General features: G+C 38.1%; 1 protein-coding gene across 1 annotated transcript in view; it reads left to right on the top strand.

Annotated features, from left to right (window-relative positions):
- Positions 1-6: 6 nt before the first annotated feature.
- The window catches only part of rho-7 (rhomboid family intramembrane serine protease rho-7), a 67,878-nt gene continuing 40,827 nt past the window's right edge, over positions 7-27,057 (top strand). The window contains exons 1-4 of the mRNA XM_083129831.1: positions 7-94; positions 4,915-5,155; positions 8,364-8,495; positions 12,642-12,804. Coding sequence (XP_082985957.1) covers positions 15-94; positions 4,915-5,155; positions 8,364-8,495; positions 12,642-12,804 — 616 coding nt within the window. The 5' untranslated portion in view covers positions 7-14. The remainder of the gene's footprint in view (positions 95-4,914; positions 5,156-8,363; positions 8,496-12,641; positions 12,805-27,057) is intronic.

Here is a 27,057-nt window from a genome sequence, read left to right as displayed (position 1 = left end):
AATTAAACAATAATATGTCTTCGATATTGTCATGTGTATCATGTTCCACGAGGAAATGTGCACTATTGTTCCATAAAGAAATGCCACACTTTTGGTAAGTTGTGCAGCAAATGCTTTTAATTTTTCTGCTATCGTGAACTTGAATCACTACAAAAATGTAGGTTTGTGAAAATTACCTCAATAGTTACCTATTGTGCAAATAATAATGGTACCAGTTAGATAAGTCGGAGACGCATTCAACTCGTTTTTTTTTTCAAATAAAAATCATTTCTACTTACCTCATATGCATAGCAGAACATTTTTCAACCTGGGGATCACTTTTTTCCATGAAAAACATAATATTTTTAACATTATAATTCTTTATTTGTCGTTGCTAATTTGGCGGCCAAATCTTGACTCACGTTGTCTGTCGTCAGCTGATATGCAGTATTGTCAGCTGATGTACAGTGTTTCCAAACCTATGAACCTATAAATGCCGCACAAGCTATTCACAAAACGTTTTTATTCGAAAAATTTTCCACAAACCATTCACGTAAGGTTAGGTTAGATTCAGTTAGGTTAGGAAAATTTAGAAAAAAAATTAACATCTTGTCAAACTACCGCGTGCTTGCTACACTGACAGGGGGTTACGTAACCGAACGCACGGAACATTTGATTCACGTAGTCGACGGCAATGGTGGCACGAGCTATCGTGCAACGGAGATGCATGAATAACGAAACATACCTTACTTACAGGCCAAATAAGTTGCACGATTCGAAAAAACTATTTCCCCGGCTTCAGAAAGTCCACAAGAATGCAATTCTGTAAGTACTTTCTCGTCTTTTCTCCTGTAAATTTGAAGAAATCCGTCTCCGGCTTATCTAATCGTTACCATAATAATAATAGTGATTTATGTGCAGCAGCAAGAGTGTTATGTTTAAAATTGTAGGATTTTATGAAAAACTCAATATGCTGGCCAAGGCAGTAATTTTTTTGGTAACAGTTTCATAGATCGAAGACATTAAAATCGGATATTTTGTGTTTCGCATGGTTCGTATTTATCAATTGTGTATTGCGGAACATAGTTCAAGGTGCCATTATGCTTTTTACACGAAAACAAATGCAATTTTTCATATTCTGAGTGCTTTTTTAAATTCCTTTCTTCGCTCCCGTAACACACAATATGGCGAGCACATCTTGACTCACGTTGTGGGTATGCAGTGTTTCAAACTTCTGCACAGAAAAATACCTACTATCGTGTTCGTCACCGGTGGAAATTATACATTATGCACAGGTAGCTGACAGATAGCCCCACAAACCATTCACGGATAGCTCCACGAACCATTATGCACGGTAGCTGACCGATAGCCCCACGAACCATTTCCAATAATGTTAGGTTAGGTTTGTTTACGTTAGGCAAGCATAGTAAAAAAAAAAAAAAAAAAGTTGAAACCCTGACAGGGGCTTAAGTCATGAAACGTACGCAGCATCCGGTTGTCGTAAAGCAAGCAAATGAAAGCAATGGCAATTTTGCGTCGGTTAGATATTTATCTTGAAAAATTACATCATTTCTCGGTCAAATATATTCCACGATGAAAGAAAATACCTTGATGAACGTTGTAAACCTTGGAGAAACTCATTTCCGTAAGTAGTTTCTTGTGTAAAATTGAAGAAATGTGTATCCGATGTATGAAACTGTTACCATTTATTTTATTATAAAACATAAACTAAACGTAACATTTCAATCTTCGGTAACGGTTCCGATTGTTTTATGATTTCTCCTAGTACAAAGACTAATTATCGTAGAATTTTGGAAATCATTGTCACACGAAATTTGAATCTTCCTTAAATTGATGAGCACTGTTTGGACTCGAAAAAATGTTATGTTGAAAGAAAAAAACAACTTGAAAATTACCTTACGCACTTCTTGTGGGCAAGATATTGTCCGTCGACAAGCGACAGTAAATATCATTGAAGCTTGGGAATGAATGTAGAAGTAAATCGGAACCTTAGTAGAATGCATTTAGGGACTTTATTTTAATGCTAAGGGAACCAAACCTAACCTGCCTAACCTAACCACGAAATCATATATTGAACAAAACCTTAAGTAATCACTAAAACTCCGCAGGATGTGTTAACAGACGTATATCGAAATCGACCCATGTAAAAGTTGCATTCGTAGCATGATGAAATCTCAATAAAACAAAAGGAACTTGAACCAAAGACCTTACTAGAAGGTTGAAACGTTACGTTTAGTTTATGTTTTATAATAAAATAAATAACTGCCTTGGTCAACATATTGAAATTTTCATATCATGGAAACAAGGCTTAATGGTGTTAGTCTTTTATGTGAGCATATTTCCTGTGCGTCAGTAATCATTTGGGATTTTGCAAATCCACATGCAATTCTCGAGGCACACCATCTACACAGGTTTGCTGTTAATGTGTGGTGTGGGAGAGTGCATGCCCATTTGATTGGGCCGTACATTTTCCCGGTTCGCCTGTCTGGTGCATTTCCTTGTGATGTTTTGCCTGAACTGTTGGAGGTTGCCCTTGGCACTGAGGCAAGGACTCTGGTTCGAACACGATGGTGCACCACCACATTTCGACCAAAATGTGCGTCACTTCCTCAATGGCTTGTTCCACAATCGGTGTATTAGTATAGATGGGTCTGTGCCATGGCCAGCAAGATCGCTGGACATCACTCCCCTGGACTTCTTTCTATGGGGTGAGATGAAACGCCTCATATACGAAACACCTGTTGTGTCAGCTGAGGATCTCGTTGCACACATTAATGTCACCGCAGCTACGATAGCAGACACCGTGGGGTTGTTTGCTCGCACTAGACAATCGTTGATTCGATGTTGTCATCTCTACGTGGAAGTTAATGGCAGACAGTTTGAAAATCGTCTGTGATGTGGTTCCCTTGTCACCTCCACTCTGCACAAAGTGAACATGTTGACACACATGCAACCTGGCACAGCACCACCACCATCTTTGTTTTTCTACAAATGGTGATGTCCACTACGGATATTTGCTTTCTTCTTGGTTGTCAGTCTCCACATATCACTTTCCGTGGATAACACATCTTGCTAAACCCTTCTCTACACCCATGACTTCAACAGACCCATTCGCTTCCTTTGGGGAATCCCTTGCGCATCAACTTCACACATTTGCCATGTTCCTTTTTGAATAGAGCATGTCACATTTTTTTGTGGGACCCCTTCCCTTCGCCTTGGTCATATGGTTGGTCGTTTTGCCACTATTTCTTTGTAAACGTAATTTTCACACTTTTTCCCACTTTAATAAATCCGAGTGGGTGCCGTTTTCGGCATTTCGTCACATGAACTTACGTGTTTATTTTCACTTGTAGAATCACCTCCTACGCATTGGAAACAAACTTTGGTCCAAAGGTGTGGAGACACCAGAATAAAAGTTGAATGATATTTTTTTCTGACAACTAACATTGTAGGTTTGTAATAGAGGTGGGGGAAAATGTTATTGGGCATATGACGATGATTGCTGCCATCTTGAATTCAACTTCAAAATTTTAAATGGGAAAGTTGTGATATGTTGTCAAATCAGGCTAGAATTTCACGAGAAATGCAATGGTGAAGGTTTTTTTTAATGTATCTTTAACCACATGCATATTTCCACTGTAAGAGAATGAACCCCTTTTATAACATTCTTACCTGAAATTTAAAAAAAGGGTGTAAAATACCTTGAAAAATGTTAAAAGTTCAAGGTTACAAGGGACCTGCACAGAACACACAGATTTTAAAAAGGAAGGAAACACTATAATATTACCTCAGGGATAGTGTAATAGGCTCGTTCTTCCCAAAAATCTAAAGACATTAGTTATAACACTCATCATTTCCAAGCATGGGTGACAAGCAGTCAGAAGGATGAAAAGTTTTTCTGAGTACATTAAAATCATCACGTTCAATAAGAATATACCATCAGTAAGGTAAGGTAAAGTTCCCTGTGCATGTAGCACTATGCCGTGAAGGCACATTTATGTGGTATGGGGGTAGGGCCCCCCACATTCTTGATCTCGGCCATTTTATAGGTGGTGTGATCAGCACCATGCTTTGGCCACATTTGTCCACCTTTGTCCACCAGGGTTGCCCTAGGTACCCATTGATTTGAGACTGGGTAACATCTGAGCCACTTTACGCAGGGACAAGGTCAGAAATATTCTGACAAGGAATTTACCCCAGGAATCGAACGCGGGTCTCCCACATGGCAGTCAGACTCCCTACGGACTAGACCAGTTCATAATATGCCATCAGTAAACATCACTACATTTACAACTTTTGTTTATCCTGTGCCACTGAACATGTCCGTCGTCACCCAAAGTGGAAGATTCACTGTACAACAATGTTTCCATACTTGTTAGCTGGATGAAATAATGTTCACTATAAAATTGTCTATGAACAAAGGTTACTGAAAATTATAAATTTTATCATCTTACCCTGTATTGCATCTTTTACTAACTGTTTGTTCCATATTCTGGTCATGTGCACTTTTTGAGTGCATTCCCCCCATTCGGTGTGCATTGTAAGAGGAAGAAATTTAATTCCCATAACCACAAGCTCCTCTAGCATATTGAGGATCAAACTATGTAACCTTGCCACTTTTTTTGTACTCAGAATTTAATTTACAAATCCCTGATGGATGGCACACATCTTTTGATTTAGAATAATCGTTTTATTTTCTACTGAGTGAGGTTCAGCATGATTAAAGAAACAAAAAAAAAATGGTGAAAGTGGAATGCTCATTGTGGGCATTACATCTGGCCATGTTGATTACTATAAGGTAACTTTTAGAAAAAATATTCTTATTTTAAGTTTTTAAAAAATCCAGACTGTTGTTTTCTATCTACCCATTGAGTTTTTGTTGTTAATGTGTAATAATTTAATTTCCATTTTCAGCAAATCCATCACCATGAGGCCAAATTGCTTTTTAAATATACGAATATCATCATTTTGCAAGTTACCTGTAAAACCAAATCATGGTGTTCGGTGGTACAGGAGTTCAAAACCCAATTATACTCGTTCATCAGGAAAATCCAGCCAAGGAAATCATTCTTTAACTCCGTTTGAAGGAATTCAAGTTGAAAGTGGACCTGTTCATGTGTCAAGTCTTTTGAAACCATTAGGGTTTGCATTAGCAGTAAGTATGAATATATTTTATGGGCATAGGAGGTTTTGCAAGTACAGTGGAACCTCGATTTTATGTTTTTCAGATGACCAGACTGAAAAAAATTAAAACACGGGAAAATGTAAAATCAAGGAAAATTTTATAACATTTTGCTCAAGATTGAATGTAAAATCAGGGGTCCACTGTACTTTATTTAGATTCATTCTATCACATTATTAATGCATAATACGTCAGTGTTGGTGACACTCCTTATACCCATGAGATAATGAAAGACTTTTCACTGTTTGTGAAGAATGTGTTGGACAGAATGTTTTCTGCTGCTTTTAGCTTGTGGAGATATGTTGTAGCCAAGTAATGTATGGTTTCATGTTGAACCATTGATCATATAGAATTGCTGCTGTTAAATTTTTGTGTTTTTATTTTAGGTTAAGACTGTTTGCTTTAATACCTTTAGACTTTCCACATGATTTTTGACTGTGTGTTTGTCCATAGAACAATATTTTAGGTCACAGTTCCAAGTGTTTATTGATTTTTTACATATTTTATAAGCAGTATTAGGAAGTGCTTGAGAATACTGGAATCAATTGTAGAAGGATATGTGAAGCTTAGAGAAACAAATTAGCACAATTAAAAGCTTCACTAAGAATTATTTATGATAGAAATTATGATTTGAAAAGTAGCTAACACAAGCATCTCTTGGTTTACAGTCGTCTCAGGCACACACTCATCCCCGAAATGAGTTTTGAGCTTAAGATCAGGTATTATGTGATCAGGTGTTTGAAGCATTTATGGGCGTTATTTTAATTCGAAGAGCCCTAAACCTTGCCTATCTAATCTAACTAATGACAGTAAATGCTTGTGTACAAAGACTCATATAGGAGTATACAGAAGGGAAGAATTGTTCTCCAGAAAACATACAGTAAGTAATCACTGAAACTCTGAAGGATGTGTTAACATACATAAATAGAAATTAAATCTTCCACAATGGCAGAGCTGTAGCATTGTCTCCTTGTAATCAAGGAGTCTCAGGTTCAGTAACCGGCAGAGGCACATAGTGGTTCGGATTCCACATTTAACTGTAGGCCCAGTCCCGATTGGGCTATCTTCTGTTCAGAAAGTGGATTTAAAACCAAAACTCAAATTAAAATTGAAAGGTGTAAACAATGAGCTTGTAGAATGATTAATTTGGAATGAAACGATTGGAACTTTGGCCATATTTTGTTTTAAAAATGGTGAAAATGATGATTGTACAACAAATTGGACAAATGCTGGTCACACAGATACTGACACTTTCACGAATATCCTTTTCACCCCTGAAACTCCGTAACAGGGGAAACATATTTTCATGAGTGTGTATTTCTAGATAGTTCTTTTAGATGTGATCAGTGGGGCAAGGATTTTGATGACTTTGCATATTGTATGTGGTAATTTACTTGTTTTGTGACAAATTAAGTCTTTTAAGGTGGATTTGTACATTTTCAGCAGTTTTTGTGCAATAAGGTACTTTTTTTTTGCCATTTTAGGTCATCTTGAGCCATTTCCTTAGTTCTGGAGTTTGTGTTATTTTATTTAATGATATATTAAAATATTTAACATTTTCCCTGTATTTGGTTTAATAACTGGCCTCATGGAAATTAATGTCTTCTGTTCATTGCTTCTCACTAAACTTGCAGATAATCTTTGTAACATACTGCAAATCACTGGACACTGATCTCAGATGATAGACCTAGTTGTAAATGATTGTATCTGAAGTGGTAAAAGAAGCATTATAATTTGAGAATAATTTCTTTTAACATTTTAAGTCATAAATTATTCATTTTGCTGGTTCAAAATATTTATTTCTAGTATATTTAATACTAGGATATTTTTTGTGGTCAACGAAATCCTAGCCCTAGTGATCAGTTTTATTTCGTTAGCACTGTTGTTTGGTTTAATACTGTAGAATGTGTGTGAGATTTTTTTTAATGTGCATCATATTTTGTTTCAAAGAAATGGTGAGATTCTCCTGAGATACAACTAAGTAAAGGAATGCTGCTCACACTTTGGGGCAAGGTATCTCTGTCATGTGGGGTTGCCACATCATTAAATAAATATGTAAAACGCTGGAATCTGTGGAGAAAAATGTCAAAACTTTTATGGGTATGCAGAGGCCTCCCCGATGGCACAGTGGTAGATTGAGTCACCTTGAAATCATGAGGTCCCGGGTTCGATACCCGATGGAGGCTCATAGTGGTTTGGATCCCACTTTAATCCGTAGGTCCAGTCCCGATTACAATCAATCAATCATGGGTTCACAGTTGGTCACCAACCCAATCTATCCACTCTCGATTTATGAGAAATTCTAATTTTCTAAATTAAAGAAATGTTGTTTGGAGCTTCCCAACATTAGTGAAAGGAAAGTTGAAAGTGAGTTGGAAGTCAAGTTTGGTATCCCCCAGATAGCAAGAACTAGTGGTACAGAAAAACTTTGCTATCTTGCCAGGCTCGTTGAAAACTGTGAAATTGGAGTATGCGGTGCGGTTGGTGAAGTTACTGGGTTGCCTTGTTCAGGTCTGGGGGTGTGGTTGCCCTCATGACTGTATGTAGGCCGTCTCCCCTCTCAACATGAAGAAGATGTTATGTCACTTGTGGAATATTTATGACTTGTCGTACTTCATTAACAATGTATGTGTTGTGTATGTTATTTACTATCTTTGACATTCAAATTAATATATTAAATGAAAATAATCAAATCTCAACTACTTTTGTATCCCAAATAGATCACAGTATGGCTTGAGTACCAATAAAAGCCTCTTTTTTTCTATTTATATTGCAGTATTTGCAGCTTTTCCCTGTGCAACTCTCATGTTGACTGTGTGTATTGTCACTGTAAGTTTATGTAACCAAGTTTCTTCCTATAAAGCAAGCCTAGATAATAATTTTATGAATTCATATGTTAAATGTCACTATATTCCAGTTAAATATACGTGTGTTTACTATTGTTCATGATCATTCCAGATTTATTAGGTTTCTAATTTCTATAAATTCACAATGCTGTAACAACACGTTAATGGCAAAAAAGGTAAAGTATAGCAATATGGATTTAATCAACAATTTAATTTATATTTTATTTCATAACTTATTTTGTGTTACTTGTGTATTCTACGTATAATTGTAACTATAAACTAAATATTAAACCACAATCAGGCTGGTCTAATACATGGACGTTTCTGTGTTTCAGTTCAGTTCCTGTAGTTTTGCTGGAGCTGCTATCTGGCAATATGAAAATATGCGAATGAAAGCTCTTTCATTAATGAAGCAACCTGTGGGATGGATACAGGAAAGATATTATACTTACAGTTCAGCAAAAGTGGTGAGTACACAGTGTCAGACCTCCCTGACTCAACTGAAAATCTCCACAAGTTGTTAACATATATGTTTGTACCTGGGTGTATGTAAGTATTGATGTAACAGCAATGCAGAAGTTATGGGGGGGGGGGGGGGGGATGTTGATAGTCACTTCAAAGTTGTTTATGGTGAATCTGTGCAATGTCATAAACAGGGTGTCTACCAATCTTGAAATGTCAGTGAATGTAATGTGTTTCTGGAAAAATCAGCATTCATGTAGTAGTACACTAAAGCATGTTTTTGAACTTTTTTTAAACAAATTAAAATTTATTGTGGGCACACTGTACTTCAATTTGATATTCAATGTATTAGTGCCAGTTACAGCAGAAATTATTAGGAAAAGGGATCATGTTTTGAACTGTTTTTATGTAGAAATCTTCTATGGTAATTGTTTATTGCAATTTACCACTTTCTTGTTGCTATTTTTAGGTTGTGTTTGATAGATATTAGGATTAATACAGATATTACTAAATTTTACTGTAATTATGTATTATTTATTCTCTAATTGTTACGCTTTTTCACAAGAAATAATTCTTTGTTAACCATTTTTTAATATGTGGCAATATATAACTAATATAACTGATCCAACAGTGAGTTTATGATCAATTTTCCTTCTCATTACCTTCAACATATGAAGTGAATATTCTCGTAACTTGGTTAACTGGAATTCTTAGTGTGGTGTTTAGCTTGTATACTTGGTTGAACACAATTTCCTTGAACCAGCCTGATGCTGGGAAGCACCTGGCACTACACCTAGTGTCAAAAAGTTCAGCAAATTAGATGGGGCTATGGGGTGAACTTGTGCACTAACAGTGTTTAATTCATGTGGAAAATGTATTATAGCTTGCAATTCTTTAATTTTTGAATCAGGTAAAGTTTGGCCAGTCCAGTTGAATGACAGGTGTCAATCAGGTGCTCTTAGATTCTTTCATTCATAGATCAGATAGATTGCTGTCTCAGTGGCCAAGGATGTCGAGTGATCTGCTCATTATCTCTCCACTGCAGGTGTACAAGTGCTCCTTTGTGAGTGGTATTCTTCTTAAATTCTCAAATATATATTAATGGAAACTTGGTTTTCTCAAGCTCTTTTTTTCATTCAAAAATTTTACCCCCCTTCTACCATTCTTCTTATTTCACTTCTCACTTCATTTGTTGCTTTTCTTCTTTCTTCCAAATTTGGTTCTGAATTTGTAGTATGGATGCTGTTAGTTCCACTCTTATCATTGGACTGGCTAAAACATCACGTAATACAACCAATAAATAAGAAAATCAGAGAAGATGCTATCCTAGTCTAGTCATAAATACTGTTACACACTATTTTGTTAATAAGTTGAACATGGTTTCAGATTTTTAAATTTTCTTTTCGTATGTTACACTTACATGTATCACACAAATAGCACCAAACAGTTTTCAAAATGTCCACTTTTTGCCCTCACACTCTCTCTGACCAGACATCTATTGCAGCATGGATGGTCTTAATGGGAAAGTCCACCACTGCTGCTATGAAGGAGGGAGTGCTTTTAACTTTCCATTAAAGGGTGCCTCTTCTTGCGGACAGTCCCCTATAGCACTGGCCACAGTTTTCATTCCAAGGTATTGAAATCAGAGTTATCAGATGGCCTACCAACAGGGGACATGAAATCAAGTACAATGGTCTCCAGTCACCGTTGCATCATCCTTGCCTTATGAGCTGGAACAGAATGTTTCTGGGACTTCCAGGGTTCATTGTGAGACATTGTTTGGTTCAATGGCATTACGAGAGGATCCAGGACACCTTCCACATGCACTTTCGCACAGGTTTTTAAGTGCTTTTCACAAAAATGAGGCCTGGTGGAACCTTCATAGCAACCCCCCACCAAACCATGACTGAGAAGGGCTGATGGTATCTCTGAACTTTGGGAACTCTCTCACGAACTTCTCGAGAGCTTGAAGCATGCGCCCTTTCATTTTGGTGGTTAAAACTGTATTCAGTGGTGAACACTTACTCATCAGTGAAAAGAATCCTGCTCTGCCTATTGGCATTGTAGCACTGCAGGAGCCTTCTCGATTTCAGTTCCCTCTGCTTCTTCAGGTGTGGTGTCAGGAAATGTCCAGTACTCCACCGGTAAGCTCCATTTCCAAGGTCTTCATGAAGCACCCTGGACATTGTTACTCGCTTGGCCCCCCACACTTTACCTCCGCACTCGAGGTTCGGTGCACTTCGTACTCGGCTCAGATTTGTCTAGGGGTATCTTTCTTTGTACGACAATGCACGTGGGTTGCTACAAGTCAACATAATTATATAATTAACTACAAGAGACAACGGATAACTTTTGCGAAACCTTTATGATCAGGGAGATAAATTACCTTGTCCAGCGTTTGTGAAATTAAAAACGGAAATTTTGGATATTTTCTATAGTTTAATTAAAGTAAAATTTGAAGTATATACAGGTCGTATCCGAACGTTCATTTCTCTAATTATTTATCGGGCCAAAACTCTAATTTTGATGTTGGAATCTCTATTGTTTGTACCTGGATGCTTTACATTTTATGAATTACATCTGAAGTACGCTTGTCACAAGGTAGACTCGCGTTACTCCAAGAAACGTCTTAACAGGCGCTAGGCCACCCGACGTGTACATTTCTCAACACTCCACGGTGACAAGGCACTAGGCTGCCCGGCACACCGTAATTACTTCAAAATAACATCCAGTACAAACTACCTTTTTACCTGTAAATTGGACACCAAGGCACTAGCTTGCCCGGCAATCCAATCTCTTACAGAATCCGTTTCGGGAGATCTGTCCTCCGGTCCTAGCTAACCGAAGCAAAAACAGCCTCTCCCTTCCAAGTCTCAGTTCCAACAGCCGACCTCCCCTACTCTCATCTGGGAGTTTATATACGTTTTGTTGGCGTCTGTTGCCAACCGCCCTTCTTTCAAAATTTTTAATCTTTAACAGCTAAACTGCCCGCCTTTCTTTTGAACGTTCGAAACACGAAGCAAGAACAGAGAGGTACATGGTATTTATACATGGAATAATATGAACCTAAAAATGCATAATAAATTGATTTACACTAATAACACATATATATGTTTATACACGTAATTACCTAATTAATTAACATATTAATAAAATATTTAAATAAGAGAAAAAAAACACTGTTGCCCTGACACGGGGGCAGGGTAACAACATTGATTGTTGTGAAACGTTTAGTTCTCGTCCCATTATCACTTGCTTCCTGGTCGGATTTCAGCGGAAGAGAGCTACCACTGCTTTAACAGCCGCCGCTCATCATAGTGTGAAGTTGGCCAACTCTTGCACTATCGTTCATGCTACAAGTGTCAGTGGTTCCCTGGATTGTCCAATACACAGTGTTTTTAGGGGTTGGAAAATCTCAGTGGGTGACTTTCCAACCATTATCAGAGCAATTACAGTTGCTCTGTTTTCATATTCGCCCCTCTCCGTAATAAGAAGATACACACTTGCTCTTTCACAGTTGAACGCACAATGGTCAGGAGTGAGCTTCAGAACAAGCATGGTTCATGAGCCTGACTACCGGATGTACAGTCCAAGCCGAAAGTTTGTAACAATATGTATGGTCAGACAGTGTAAATTTTCCACTTCAATAGTGGACAAGTTCACCTTGTATGGATCACATTGCTACAGCAAAGTAAAACTGAAAAAAAAAAGCAGCCAGCTTTGCATATGATCAATCCAGAAGAGCAGCCAGTCTCTGAAACTGCACTTCCACATTCAGTTGTCATTTCCATTACATTGAGGTGTCAAATGTGAGAAACTTCGTTGTCACAGTTCAATTCTAAAATTGACTACCCACACGATAACTTCTCTTCCATTTTGTGTTTTGCAACTGCTAATTTCAAATGTCCCTGACAGATCTTGGTAAAAGGAAAGAAACCAGAAGTCTAGTAAAAATCTCTGATTTTGGATGATTGTAGAGAGTGATAAGTTATAGACAAATACATGTGTTTCGAATTTATCATACTTCACTGCATTTACCGTATCTTGAAACCTAAATTGAGTGATATTATTTATATTTCCTTCTATTTAATTGTTACTTTGTACATTTAATTTTGTTTTTGCTAGTGAAATACTCGTTTTCCTTTTTAAAGGGCAGTTGGAGACAGGAAGTCAACAATTGGTGGAATGGCTTGACTGAGGGGCAGCGGTTATTTTATCCAATTTGTTTTGCCAATTGCTTGGTGTTTGTTGCATGGAGGATCCCAGCATTTCAGAGTATAATGGTACGATACTTCTGTTCAAATCCAGCATCAAGTAAGTGCATGCGATACTTTGTACTGTATGGTATTATGGTCCCCACTCTCTCCTTCCTGGATGTCTCTTTATTTTTCTCACTGCTTCACTGTATGATTACACACGTGCTGGAACTGAAAAATAAAATGTCTAATGCTATTGTTGATAATCTGGATATAGTCTAGGAGCTAACTTCAGTTTCATGTCCACTGAAATGTACCCTAGTTTAACCTCACAGACTTTTATTAGGTGGCCTAGTATGCAGAAAAACTAGTTTTTGATCGCGTAGCCATCATATTGGATTCAAAATGGTGGAATTCATATTTTTAAATTGCTTCCTTCTCAGCTATTTCTCAAGTGATTTCAATTTTCCTTCCTTTTTTTTTGTGTTAATTGTCTAAATTAAACCTTTAATTGAACTGATCTAAAAAAATGAACTTGTTTTCTATCACAAGAACAAAATTAACTGAATCTAGAAGTATTTTTCATGCTGAATGCAAATATATTTTTACATTTTTTCTTTCAGACAGGGTTTTTGTGTGACAGACCTATAAAGTTTTATGAAATCATTATTTAATGTATCTCTATACAATGAAGAAATATGTCTTTCTAGCTTTTTCAAAAGGTTGGAGAGATAATGATTTGCGGGCATATTTTGCATGGTTCAACAGTAGTCAGCCTGCATTTGCCTTGGTACAATTTTTCCATTGTAGAAATCTGCTGGTGGAAACGTTCACCATGCACACCACTGACAGCCCCAAGATTTTCTGGGAGAAGTCTAGGTGGGAGTCTAAGAAATGAATTTTTAGACATCCTCGCATTTTGCGGGATTTTCTATTACAGCAGCCATTTCAACTTCCTGCTACTTGCACATACGCACCTCCACACTGAGAAATATACCTCTCATGCAGGCACAGAATATTAAAGCATGCTTCCATGCACGCGCAGCTTCGTCAGTGTTGCCAGTCCCAAGAAAAAAATTATCAGCCTTTTTTTTACATGTGCTTTGTATACTAAAGATAAAGAAAACACACGGAAATAGCATGTGTATTTTTTAAAAAATTTGCACGTTAATTGCTGCAGTGTGCTGCTGGTTGAACTATCAACCATCTGGATGCTAATGGCTTTAGCCTCCACAATACACTCGATGTCCTTAAAATTTACTATGTAACATTTTTCTCATTTTCTGTAAACTCAAGTTTTTGACATGTAGTTAAGTACCAAGAGTCAATAAACAACATCTAAACTCGTTCACCAATCTTCGACAGATAATGCACTAGTAATCGACCGAGTGTCATAGGAAGGTTAATTTTAGACCTGACTCATTTTCACTCTATATACTGGTCATTGTTAATGTGAACTAGTTTCATTTAGCATGTCCAGTATTCGACATAGGGTTAATAAACTCGTTAGTCAAAGTCATCTTTGATTTTGAACTTTCAAAAATAGTAACGTACATAAAAGCACATTATGCTGAAGTAATGGTGAAAACAAAGAAACAGAAAGAAAAAGAATTATCTGTCAAATAAGTTACACTTGCCTCTAATAAAATTGACAAGGAAACCAAGAAAACAAGTGAAAATTTGTGCTACCAACAATGTTATCTAGATAACAGATGACACTTTCCTTGTTGAACCGGCTATTGTTCACAGGACAGAAGTTGGGAGTTCTAAGGTGTTGCCAAATATTTTCTCATGTTGCTAAGCTTGCACATTCACTTGTTTCTTGACTTTTAAAAATCAGTTACTGGTACATGGTCGAGTACTGGGACATTTACCTTACATGTGTTTGTGGCACTGAAATAAATTATCTGACATGAACAAATTGGACATCAATGAAAAATCATAAACATTTGGAACAGAATACAATGAGTGACACACATCCACACACACATATACATGTACATTCCAAATTATGACTAAAATAACTTGTACACAATTTGAAATATTCATAGTGTCGGATAAATGTTCGCAAAATATATATCGTTACTTGGTTTTCATAGTTGCTTAGTGGTTGCTCAGTACAATAATATAACTCATTCTTTGAACTTCTTGGGTGATGTAGAAGATGAAAGATGATCAGGCAGAGCTTTCCAAACCCTTGCAGGCCATACAGGGAAGGAGCCTTCGAATATGACAGAATCTGGTGTAGAATGCCAATATTTCACCTACCACTCGTATTGTATGAATGTACTGAATCTCTAAATGTCAGTTTTTCTTTAAGATAGTTAGGTGTTTTTATTTTTTTACATCTTATATACTAAACAACATTTATGCAGAAGACATCACCTAGCCATGTTAATAATTTGTTAAATGTTAAGTTAATTGGACTTACTTTTTCTTGTAGTGACATGATAGCATGTCCATAGGGCTTACTACCTGTACAGAAAATAACTTGTGTTCCTAAATAATTTGAAATGAAAAGCTAAGGCCTTGAACCCTCCAATTTAATCCATTGGAGTCAACTGATGAAAATGCTCCGGAACTAGAGATTGATGTTCTATTTCTATTTATAACCTCACAAGATTATGCTCATGCCAAATAGTGTGATTCACTAGTGCCTTCACATGCTCCTTGCATGTATGCAACCCTGGTACACCGAAGAGAAGAGCAGGGTAGAGAACAGTCCAGGATATCGGTGCCAAGCAGTTTAGATAACTTGACATAAACGTAAATGAATGAAACATCTCTTCTGTAAATACAGTACAGTGTGACAACAACCTACCTAGAGGAGGTGCCGGAAATTTCCTTCGTTGACCTCGAGGCACGTGTGTAGACGATACTACATGTTCTGAAAAGCACGGCCGAGGACATCCTGCAGGATGGAGTTCTTCGAGTGTGTAAGGTTTGTTGCTATACACCTGTCCCTTTAGAGCTCCCCACAAGAAGAAATCACGGTGATAAATCTGGAGAATGAGGTGGCTAAGGTTGGTTTGTGCCATGGCTGATGAAGCGATCAGGTGGGAACACTGACTCAATGCGCGTGATCGTTGCACATGCTGTATGCATCGAGGCTCCATCCTGCTGAAAGTAAGCGTTCCTTCGTTCATCCTCAGTCAGTTGTTCAACAAACACATTGAATATGTTACTGATGTAACGAGCCGAGTTCACAGTCTCATGGAAGAACACGGGGATGATGCAGCGTGACGACACAGCACACCAGACACCGAGTTTTGGGGCGTGCAGTGGAACCTCCATGAACACATGTGGATTGTCACCTGACCAGTGTCGCGTGTTCTGGGAGTTTATGTAGCCTGACAAATGGAGCCATGCTTCATCGGAAATGAACAAGTAACCATTCTGCAGCACCTCCAGAGCAATATTGGACAGAAACCACTCACAAAACTGCACGCGAGCTGCCTTGTCCACATCCCGCACCTGATGCATCATGATAACTTTGAATGCGTGCAAGTTCAATTCCTGCTTCAGGATCCGCATATCAGTTGACTGGAATATCTGCAACTGTTGTGCCAAACGCCGAGATGATCATTAGCTGCGCTCCGTCGCCCACCTTTGCCTCAGTGCTGACAGTCTTTGGACACACTTTTATCCTATTCAGCACGGATCCGGTTTCCCGCCATTTTGCAATCAGTTTTTGCATTACTGATTTGGTTGGGGCCTTCACTGGAACTTCATTCACTCCGTTGTAAACAAATCTGCACATTGTTTCCAAGAACCGAGGTGTGCATACGTCTCGACAACAAAGATACACTGCTGCACCGTTAACACCATGCTGACCCACCGAAGCATACTCACAACTTTCCTCGCCGCTCAACTGCACTCAACTGACCTGCACACTGCCTGCCTCAAGGTCACTACTGGACACTTTCTTTTCAATCCCCCTATGTGTCGTTGTTGAAACTGCTTGGCACCGATATCCTGGACTGTTCTCTACCCTACTCTTCTCTATGGTGTACCAGGGTTGCCTACATTCAAGGAGCACATTTTCCACGGGGCCTCTTTTAACAGACTCACCCAGTACTTCTAATAAAGCTCACAGGAATTTAACTCCTATAGATAAAAGCAATTATAATTTTAAAACCAATAAGAACACAGGTGCATTTAAATATGAATAATAATAAAAGAATTGTCTTCCATTAAATTCACAGACATCATAAATGTGAAAATTAATTAGTTTACAAACAGATTATTAGTTTGGCAAGCATAACTTATAAAATGTACATTGCTGATATTAAAATATTACCAAAACATCAAATATGGGCAGAATTATTGGCATGATTCGGGTGATCACGTATTCTCAGATAAGAATAAACATGACAATGTTTATAGTGTAAAAATGTGATTCATATAGTTATAAAAGATGCTGAATGCATAATACAACCCTAGTACATTAGAACGAGAAGTAATATTACATGAATACAGAAGTTGTAAGCATGGTGCTCCTGAAAGGATACTAATTTTACAAACAATATTAAATTTTTAGAAGTTACAAATTATTTTTTTTTATTATCGAGTGTTTAAGAATTTTTAATTGAAGCACTGAAACCTACAAAACACTTGTGTAAAACGTGAGTATTGTAAAAAGTCTTATGCCTGTTGCTCGCACCTAGGGCTGTGCGATATATCGATATTGAGTCAATATTTTTAAATTATCGAAACATTGATATCGTAAAGATATCAAAGTCGATATTCAGTGTCGATATCATTGTTATTGAAGTCTGATATGTTGATATTAAATTTTTTCTGTCTCACCATCACCTCATGACATTTGAAAATTTTATCTCAACCAAATTTGTTTTAATATGCTCTTTCTTCAGCCATAGCAAACTGATGTCTGTCTGTGTATTTATAGATAAGTCTATATTTTGTTTATAGAAATTACAATTATCCATAGGCCGTGTTCGAAAGGTGCAAGATAATACTTGAAGCGAAAACCCTTCGAGAAGGTCTCTCAGATTAGTCTCGAAGCCTTGGACTTGGAGCCAAAGTAACCATTTAAAGCTATGTTGCATGGATGCACATATGTATATACAGTGAGGTTATTTCAGTCGTTTACCGCGGGCCCCTTCATGCAACAGGTCCCTGCAAATTGCGTTACAGGAAGTCCATAACAGAAACCGCTTGTTTTGTAATGTTTCCACTTTTCACAATTACAGTTACAATTACAATTGAAATAAGCGCATACCTTGTCACAAGGATGCTGGAAAATGTGTTCTCCCAAATACAAATATTTCTGGCACCTTATTTCTGACATCTAATCTTAGATTAGACATCGCTACTTTATCCTCAGTTGACAGAAAGGGAAGACAGCATCCCGGCACATAAAGCAAACCAAAAGCGTAAAATTATATTTAAAAGTAGTAATAATGATGATCACTAACCTCCTGTGTTATAAGAGATATTGAAAATGACCTCCTTCAACAGCAATACAACACGTTCCTTAGGTTCAGGAGATCCTGTCTCGTAATTGCCTGACGACTTTTCTGCAAGAATTAGTTTTCACGTAATTTCGTACATAAAAACTCTTTGTTCAAGATTATATTTGTTTAGCGGCATAACTAATGAATGAATAACAATGAACACAATAAAGCACTAGCACTGAATAGCACACAAACTCAATAATACAGTATAAACAACACGCGTACTGATAAACGCAAACAGAAGTGAACAGGAGCGTACACTCACTACGTCTGTTGGCTAACAGTGTTGCTAACGATTTTTCTGCAATTTCCCTACAGACGTAGTCAAAATGTCCCTACAACTGACCAAATGTCCCGACACCAAGTAAAGCAACTAAAAAAAAACAACACCTCATGAGCATGCAAAACAGAAGATAAAATATACACATTTACTTACCAAATCTTTCTGCTCCGTGCTTCCACAATTAATGAAGGAGTGAGTTTACAATACAGGACCTCCCCGATTTTTGTAATATTTCACATACTCACTAATTGAGACCTCCTAATCACGAATTTGAAGTTAAAATTTATGGGTCACGTGTAGAAATTGCAAAATAAAAAAACGAAATATACATTCCTGATATTAATACATCCTCAAATGTTAACTATGTTTGCCTTGCCTAACCTAACTTAACCTAACCTTACCGAGAATGGTCAGTGGGGCTATCCCTGAATGGTTTTCCGCTAATTGTGATTACGAACCGATAAAAAAATCTTATTTTCGTAACACTTTAACGGCAAACGTTCGTTCATCATTGAAGATGCCATTTTCGTATCCTGCAATTTTACTATCGATGCACTGTTGCCAAACTTACCTGTAATCAAATCAGTCCACATTCCACATGTTCTTCTACATCGTGATTGTCACTGTCACATGTAAGCACCTTCTTTGGCCAATATACCGAAACCCATAAGTTTATTAATTAGCCAACAGCCATCCTCCTGCACACTCCACCTAACAATCTGTACAACATTAACAACTTTTTTTACTGTTCTCTTCCGCCATTCTTACACGATCCATGCTCTCCAAGTATGAAATCAACAGTGTGGCAACGCTGTAGACAGCGTAACTAGTTGTGAAAGTCAATTCTTCATATCAACAAATATGGCTGCCATACTTGTATATGGAGAATCATTGCGAGAATTGAAAAACTTATGTTACAATTTCTACAAGTTAATGAACAATTTTTTCACCTCACCCCAACATGTTAACTTGAGATAAATCATCACAACTAATTATTTCGTGAGTATAAGACGTAGCATAGAAATTACAGAAGGGTCCGGTATTGTAAATTCTTGCCTTTAATGAATAATAGGGGTGTGAGGGACAGAATGTTTTGGGTCGGGATGGGAATTTTTTTAAATCCAGACTTTCGGGATGGGAAAAATTCACAATTTCCCGACGAAGTCGGGAAATTTTCAGGATGGGAAATGTTCGAAATTTACCGAAGCTCTGGAAATCTCGAATTCTACACTTCATTTTCACTTTAAGAGATTGTTTTTGCATATCTAGAATAGAAACTTACAATTTCCGATTAGTTCCAGAAACTTACAATGCAGAAAACGTCGAGAATTAACGACTTTTTAAAGTGACCATTCGGTATTTCCCGACTGCTTGGGATCCTGAAAAGTTTGGAAGTCATTTCCAAAACTCAGGATCGGGGCGGTAAATTTTTTTCCCCGAACCCCATCCTGACTTTTCGGGATCCCGCACACCCCTAATGAATAACGTTGAGTCGTTTACTGTTGATTATGTTATTTGAATTCATACATGCTGCTGCTGTGAAGAGATAGATGTTGATTGTTGATGCTGTATGTCCTGCAGTCTTGAGCAATTCAGGTCCCATTTTATTTCCCTTCTTTTGTTTTCGTATCACTTAACATTGAAAATATTCTTTCCATTTCCACATTAGAATGTAGCAATGTTAGCACTATTTTCGCGAGAGTGAAAATGTTTTCAAAAAAGAACTTGAAAAGAAAGTTTTTGGTAACCAATAACATGTTCCAAAATTCTGATGGAGATTTGTTAATTAGTTCTTTTTTCTCCTCGCTAAAGTATCCAGATAAACTAATCCATTCATTCCAAACCGAGCATGAAGAAAGTGCAACTGACTGGCAAGTAAGCTTTGCACAATAAAATGTTATTTTCCAAAATCAAAAAAAGTCCCTACGTTTTCCCTCATTTGGCAAAATCTGTCCCTACGTCGCTATGCAGGCGAAATATAGTGAAAAGTCCCTATGCGTAGGGACATGTCCCTACAGTTGGCATCACTGCCGACAGGTGTCGCATTCGTGCAGTATGAAGTGCCCTCTAGTGGCTGATAACTCCCCCGATAAGCTGCCTGCTCTCTCGCGACAACTGAGGATAAAGTAGCGATGTCTAATCTAAGATTAGATGTCGGAAATAAGGTGGCAGAAATATTTGTATTTGAGAGGACACCTTTTCCAGCATCCTTGCGACAAGGTACGTGCTTATTTCAATTGTAATTGTAACTGTAATTGTAAAGTGGAAACAGTACAAAAAACATTACATTTCTGTTATGGACTTCCTGTAACGCAATTTGCCCGGACCTGTTGCATGAAGGGGCCGCAGAGCGGCCGACGGTCTCGCGATAAATGACTGAAATAACCTCCCTGTATATTCAGGATATAGTTGTGTTTTTCAAGGGTTCGTAGACAGTGGCGAAACCAGAATAATAAGTGGGAGGATGAAGGGTGGGAATGTTTTCTGGGAGGCAATTAGAAAACTTCTAAACACCATACAACTATCCGTGTTTAAAAGAACATTTTATCTGTCTAGTTTTTTGTTCTTGCTTGGGGAAGACTGGCCCTCTTTTGGTGCTGTTACTGCTTGTAGTGTTGAAACGATACATCGAAGAGAAAAATGTTGTTATAAAAACTTTTGTGCTTTGACATGCTGCATATGATGAAAATGAAACAAGGCCGATACTTGTCACAGAGACCTAGACTGGTGTTTACAAATCGAGGCAAAACCTATAATGTGAGTCATTTATAACTCGAGACTGAGTCTTTGACAAGTGTCATCTCATATCGTATCAATACCATCCTTATACTCATAAACAACGTGGTGCTTGACTTAACATGTAAGTACGGAATGCAACCACACCATTCAAGTTCGTATAATTTCAGTTCCTCGATTAGTGTGGATAAGAACTACAGACGCCATTGTGTTATGGGACTCCTATTTTCGCTTCCAACAAAGAACAACACGATTCTCTGATTTTCCTAGATAACACTGCAGTTCAGTGGGCCAAACAGGTGAAAGTCTTGATGAGCTAGGTCTGGGCTGTACACTGGATGCTTGAGAATTTCCCAATGCCAGAAAATGACTTTTTGCGTCACTGATGCAGCCACATGCGGACGAACATTGTCATGGAGAATGATGACCTCCTCCAGAGATTTTGTTGTATCTTTATGGTGCAGAGCAGCTCGTAGAGGATGCAGTGTGGTACAACATTCAGCAGCATTTACAGTTGCTCCTTTTACCCCAAAATCAGCAAGAATGACACTCTGGCTGTCCCAGAAAATGGTAAGCAAAACCTTTCCTGCAGACGGGGTTGTCCTGAATTTTTTGGGTGGGAGCGAGTTTGTGTTTTTCCATACCATGCTCTGTTGCTTTTGTTCAGGGGTGTAATGAAAAACCCACAATTCGTCCCCTGTAACAATGCAGTCAAGGAATGCGTTTCCAGCCCTATGGTACTGGAGGAAATGCTCAAAACTGTATCCCATATGGTCCTCCATATGCTGTGGTGTAAACTGTCTGGTGACCCATCTTGCTGACACTTTGCAATACTCAAGTTCTTCATGGATGATGGTGTATGCACTGCCACATGAAATGCCCACTGCATCCGCTGTTTGGATTGTTGACTGCCAGTCCTGAATCAAGGCCTCCACAGCATCAACATTCCTCTGTGTGTGGGATGTGCGAGGCTGCCCAGAACAGGGTTCATCAAAGACATTTACACGCCCTGTGTTGAACTTTGCACTCCAGTTACAGACATTTGTGAATGCCATGCACGTGTCATCATATGCTGCACACAACTCACAATAGATTTCGAATGGTTTCTGTACCTTTGACCACAGAAATCGAATCACACTCCACATCTCAACTGTGTCAAACATCTCAAGCGTAACTGCCATTTTGAAACAACTGCCTCTTGACGTGCGCACATACCTGCCATTTCGTTGATAGGTGGCGAAATACATGTACTTCCAAATATATATTTCTGTCTTTGTGAATACAATTCCGTTTGACTGTAAAAGATTTACTCAATTACTTTTTGATATCCCCTTGTACATTCTTAATAACATGCAAACTGTTCCAGTTTATAAAATAGAAGTTTTTAACGTTACCTGTAGTCCATAATTTGCAGTAGGAAAATTTAGGTGAAGCACTTCTGCTACGTCGAGATGAAGCCAAAATAAATGCATTCTCATCAGTAGAAGCAGCAAAAATAGCATAAATTGTTCAAAGTAAAGAACTTCAACTACAGTTAGTATTAATAACATGTTTAAAACTGACTAGCAAAATCCATACTTACTCAAAAGTAATGTTGAAGATTGCAATGTCTAGTGGATGCTGTTCTGGTATACTTATAACCAGTGCTCGAAAAAATTTCTTCAAAGCTAGGCGCCAGCTCTGAAAATCAGGTGCCAGGAAACCACCTATTAGCAATTGTGCATACTACAGTATGTTTCAAAAGTTGCACAATCTAAACTTTGAAAATGTATATCATGAAAATCGTAACAGATATTTACACCACGTTTTCTGCACTAAACTAATCCTGTAGGCTATCACTGGGTTCATAAATTTATGTTAGCCTTTAACTAAATAAAAGCAATTACATTATTTAAAAAAAAAACATTGTTAATTTGCTGAAAACATCTGAGAACTGATTTTCAACAAAAAATACCAACTCTTAAACAATTTGTGGGATCATTTGTTGGTGTTTGACTGGTTTTAAAACAGTTGCTTTGTGAGGTACCGCAGAAGCAGGGCATTTTTATTGGAAAACCTCTTGCACATGAGCGTAAGAATGAGTAGTAAAATACTCTTCAGCAATGCACACGCACTGCTCCAATGAATACGCCATGCTGAATCAATTAAAAAAAAACAGGCACAGTAGCGGCGAAAGTGAGCGAAAAGAATTCAATGTAAACGGGGATAGTCTATGATTCTCTCAAGAGTTCAATTTCGGCACAAAATCTTGATTTACGATTTTTCACGTAAATGTATAGCCAATACTCAGACACATGTTGCATGCGACTGTTGGCAATATTTCGACCTGCTAGTGTTGCCATATATGCAGATATGTCTCAAAAATGGCACTTTTCACTTACCCATAAAATCGCCAGTCAAAAATTCATCAAATGTTGCACATGACCAATATTGGTCGCAAATGACAGACTGACATGGCATCAGTCATCAAATGTCTAATTATGACCCTTCGATAATTTCTTACATAATTTTCTTACTCAGAAGTTCATTTCTGAAAAAAATTGAATGTTGCTTTCCGTCAGTTATTAATTGAAAAATATCTCAATGGATGAGGCTTTATAGTGCAGAAAATCCGGTGTAAATATCTTATGGTTTTCAAGATATACATTTCCAAAGTTTGGGTTGTGCGACTTTTGAAACATACTGTATAAGATGCTAAGCATCACGGTATTCAAAACATCGCTAAATTATTTGAGAAAGTAGGAAATGGGGTGTTGGGGGACAAAGGGTAAGAAATTGTTACTGACACTATGGAATGTTCACAATGTTGATAAAAAAATTGTTACTTACGATGTACTGCAATTAGAATCATCAAAATTTTGTACATATTACAGCAAAGATCACAGTCGCCAGGCTGAAATTTTTAGTCGCCATAGCGACCTGGCGACCGAGATTTTTCGAGCCCTGCTTATAACTCCATTCTACGATGTCGAAAGAAGAATGTTGCTGCATAACTTTTATGCTAAAAGCGAGAAGTATGCAGCAATGCTGAATTTGCAGCATGTTGTAACGAGAGGCCTGCACGAGACCCGGAAGAAACCTGTTCATAAGGAGTTAGGCCTACAATAATATGAAACACACATGTCAAGTTAGGTTTTTGACATTGTGCAAGTGAGCTTCTCTGAACAAAAATCGACAGCCTCAATGCCTACCTGGTTGTTCTCTTTGCCTGGGTACTAAGAAGTCACATGAGATCCGATGTAGTTCCTGCAGTCAGATGCAAGCACCACTGTCAGTGTTGTCAATGCACATTATATTTCACTACACATGGACACATTTGAATTTATGCTAGTTGTGAGTGCTTTGAGGTTGTATAACTGTTAGATTTTGTAACTTCTCAAATCAGTTTCATTATTATGTCAAACCGACTACCACATATTTTCCAAATTTGTTTTGAAGGTCTTGATATAGGTTTGTGTGTTTTGTTCATTTTATGCCATTTTTCTGGTCTTGAAATTGTAAATCTTATCTCGGTTTCATTTTTACATTGTTTGTTTGTTGAAATGTGTAAATAGCATTGCCTGCTATTTGCACCTGTCTGAAGATACAAGCTAACACAGGGTGGCTACTCACCGGGAATTATGCGTGGATTCTGCTTGAATTTTTCTCCGTAGATGTGAAAAATTGCAACTTTTATTAATCCAAATCCCGTTGAATTATTCATATTTATTAATGTCCTGTGGCAAGTTTTTCACAGTTTAGCTTTTACTTTTATCGAATAAAGAAAAGAAAGCTGCATGAAAAAAAAAATTCTTGATATGTTTACTTTGTTATTGACCTTTGCAGAACAATACGTCTGCCAAGCAGAAGATTATTGCAAGATAAGATATCTTGAAGTTGATTAGGAAAATTTGAAATTCTTATACAATTAACAATTTTTCGTAGATTACTATATCCCGTAACATTTGTGACTTGTGTTTGTAGATGCATTTCTAGTCTGAGTATGCGAAATGACAAACTTCTTAAACTCCGCACCTTAAATTTAATGTATGTACCATTTAATTGAGTGGCCGCGGTGGCTCAGTCGGTAACGTGTCTGACTACCATGCTAAAGGTCCCGGGTTCGATCCCCGGCCGGTTCAAATCCGGGAACTTTTCTAACGATGGAAGGGGCCCAGGCGCCCTCCCAGCGTCGAATAACATGGGTACCTGGGGGGGTAAAGGCGGTCAGGGGCGTGATGCTGATCACATCACCCCCACTCACAACCGGATCAAGAAAGTGTGGGGCATTACTCCCGCACCCCCTATACGATGGCGTGGTGCTATGCACAGGGGAGCACTTTACTTACCATTTAATTGAATTAAATTAGAAGTTTTGGATGCATTGGAATCACACAAGTCTTTGCATTGTTAATATACTATTTGTGTTTGTGTGTAGGTGGTGTGAGCACCATTCACGGGACTTGAAATAGAAAGAATAGTAGGTGCAATCGCCAGAGTCTTGTAGCTGCAGTGGTGGTTGTTTTCTATGATGGGGAAGAGTTCCGTGTGGTCTAGTCGGTATGGTGTCTGACTCCCATGTGGGAGAATTGGGTTTGATTCTCAGGGTGGGTGATCTAAAGTCAGGAATATTTCCAACCTTGTCCCCACATAAAAGCATCTCTGGGTCTCACCCAACCTCAAATCAATGGGTACCTTGAGAGGTGGCTGGAACATGGTGCTGATCACATCACCTCTCCAAAATGTCCCAAGGTCCCACATCCCCTAAATGTGCCTTCATGACACAGTGCTATACAAGGTGTGGCACAAAAAAAATACGTACTGGACTCATAAGTTCTGGTATTTACCGCATTAGTGCCTGTTGTAGCCATCACCTTTCAAGTAGTTCCCTTCGGCATTCACACACTTCTGGATTCGCTGCTGCCACTGTTGGTAACAATACTGGAAGTCATTTTCTGTGAGTTCACGTAGGAGGTCTGCCGTTTTCGACTTGACTTCTTCAACTGAGTCAAAATGTGTTCCCTTGAGGCCAGACTTTAGTTTCGGGAAAAGAGAAGAGTCACATGGTGCCAGATCCGGTGATGTTGCATGACTAATATTTTTACTCGCCAAAAATAGCTTGACAGACAGAGCCTTATGGGCCGGTGCATTGTCCTGGTGCAAAATCCATCCATTTTTCTACAGTTGAGGGCTCTTTCTACTCACTTTTTCGTGAAGTCTGGTCAAAACCTCAAGTATCCACTGAACAGATTCCCAGTCCAAGTTCACTAGTTCAGCCACTGCACGCACACTCAATCTTTGGTCACTTCTGATCACTTCTCGTACTCTGTTGATGTGTGTGTCGGTAACTGAAGACCGCAGCCTGCCTGAACGATCATTGTCTTCAACACTTTCCCTCCCCTCCTAGAAACATTTATGCGACTGAAAGACTTGTACTCTGGACATACAAGTATCACCGTATGCCTCAGTCAGCATTCGGAATGTTTCTGTTGGTGACTTTTTAAGTTTCGCAAGAAACTTGATGTTAATCCTTTGGTCCACTTTCAAACTAGCCATTTTCTGCCACAGCACGGTTACATGTGTTCACTGAATGATGCCTCACTCGGAACTGCTAAGATCAGCCGAGTCCACACTTCATGCAGACAGAGGGGAGGTATAGTGCTTCAACACAACACTAACCAATTTACTCCAACTGCTTCCATTTATGAAATATAAATTCAGTTCATTTTTGTTTTGTGTCAGCACATGAAGGAAATTAACATTATAAAAATAGTGTTAATGATCGCGTTTAGATACTGCATGTAAAACATCCTCGCTTGATCATTTAATTCTGGGATGGAGCAAAATTTTACTGATCGATATTTATTTTTGATACAAATGGAGGGTTGCACAGCCA

This window comes from Lepisma saccharinum, chromosome 10 (assembly GCF_977018435.1).
Source record: "Lepisma saccharinum chromosome 10, izLepSacc3.1, whole genome shotgun sequence".
In the NCBI taxonomy this organism is placed as follows: Eukaryota; Metazoa; Arthropoda; class Insecta; order Zygentoma; family Lepismatidae; genus Lepisma; species Lepisma saccharinum.
Note: the sequence above shows the minus strand (reverse complement) of the source record. Positions and strands in the feature narration are given on the sequence as shown.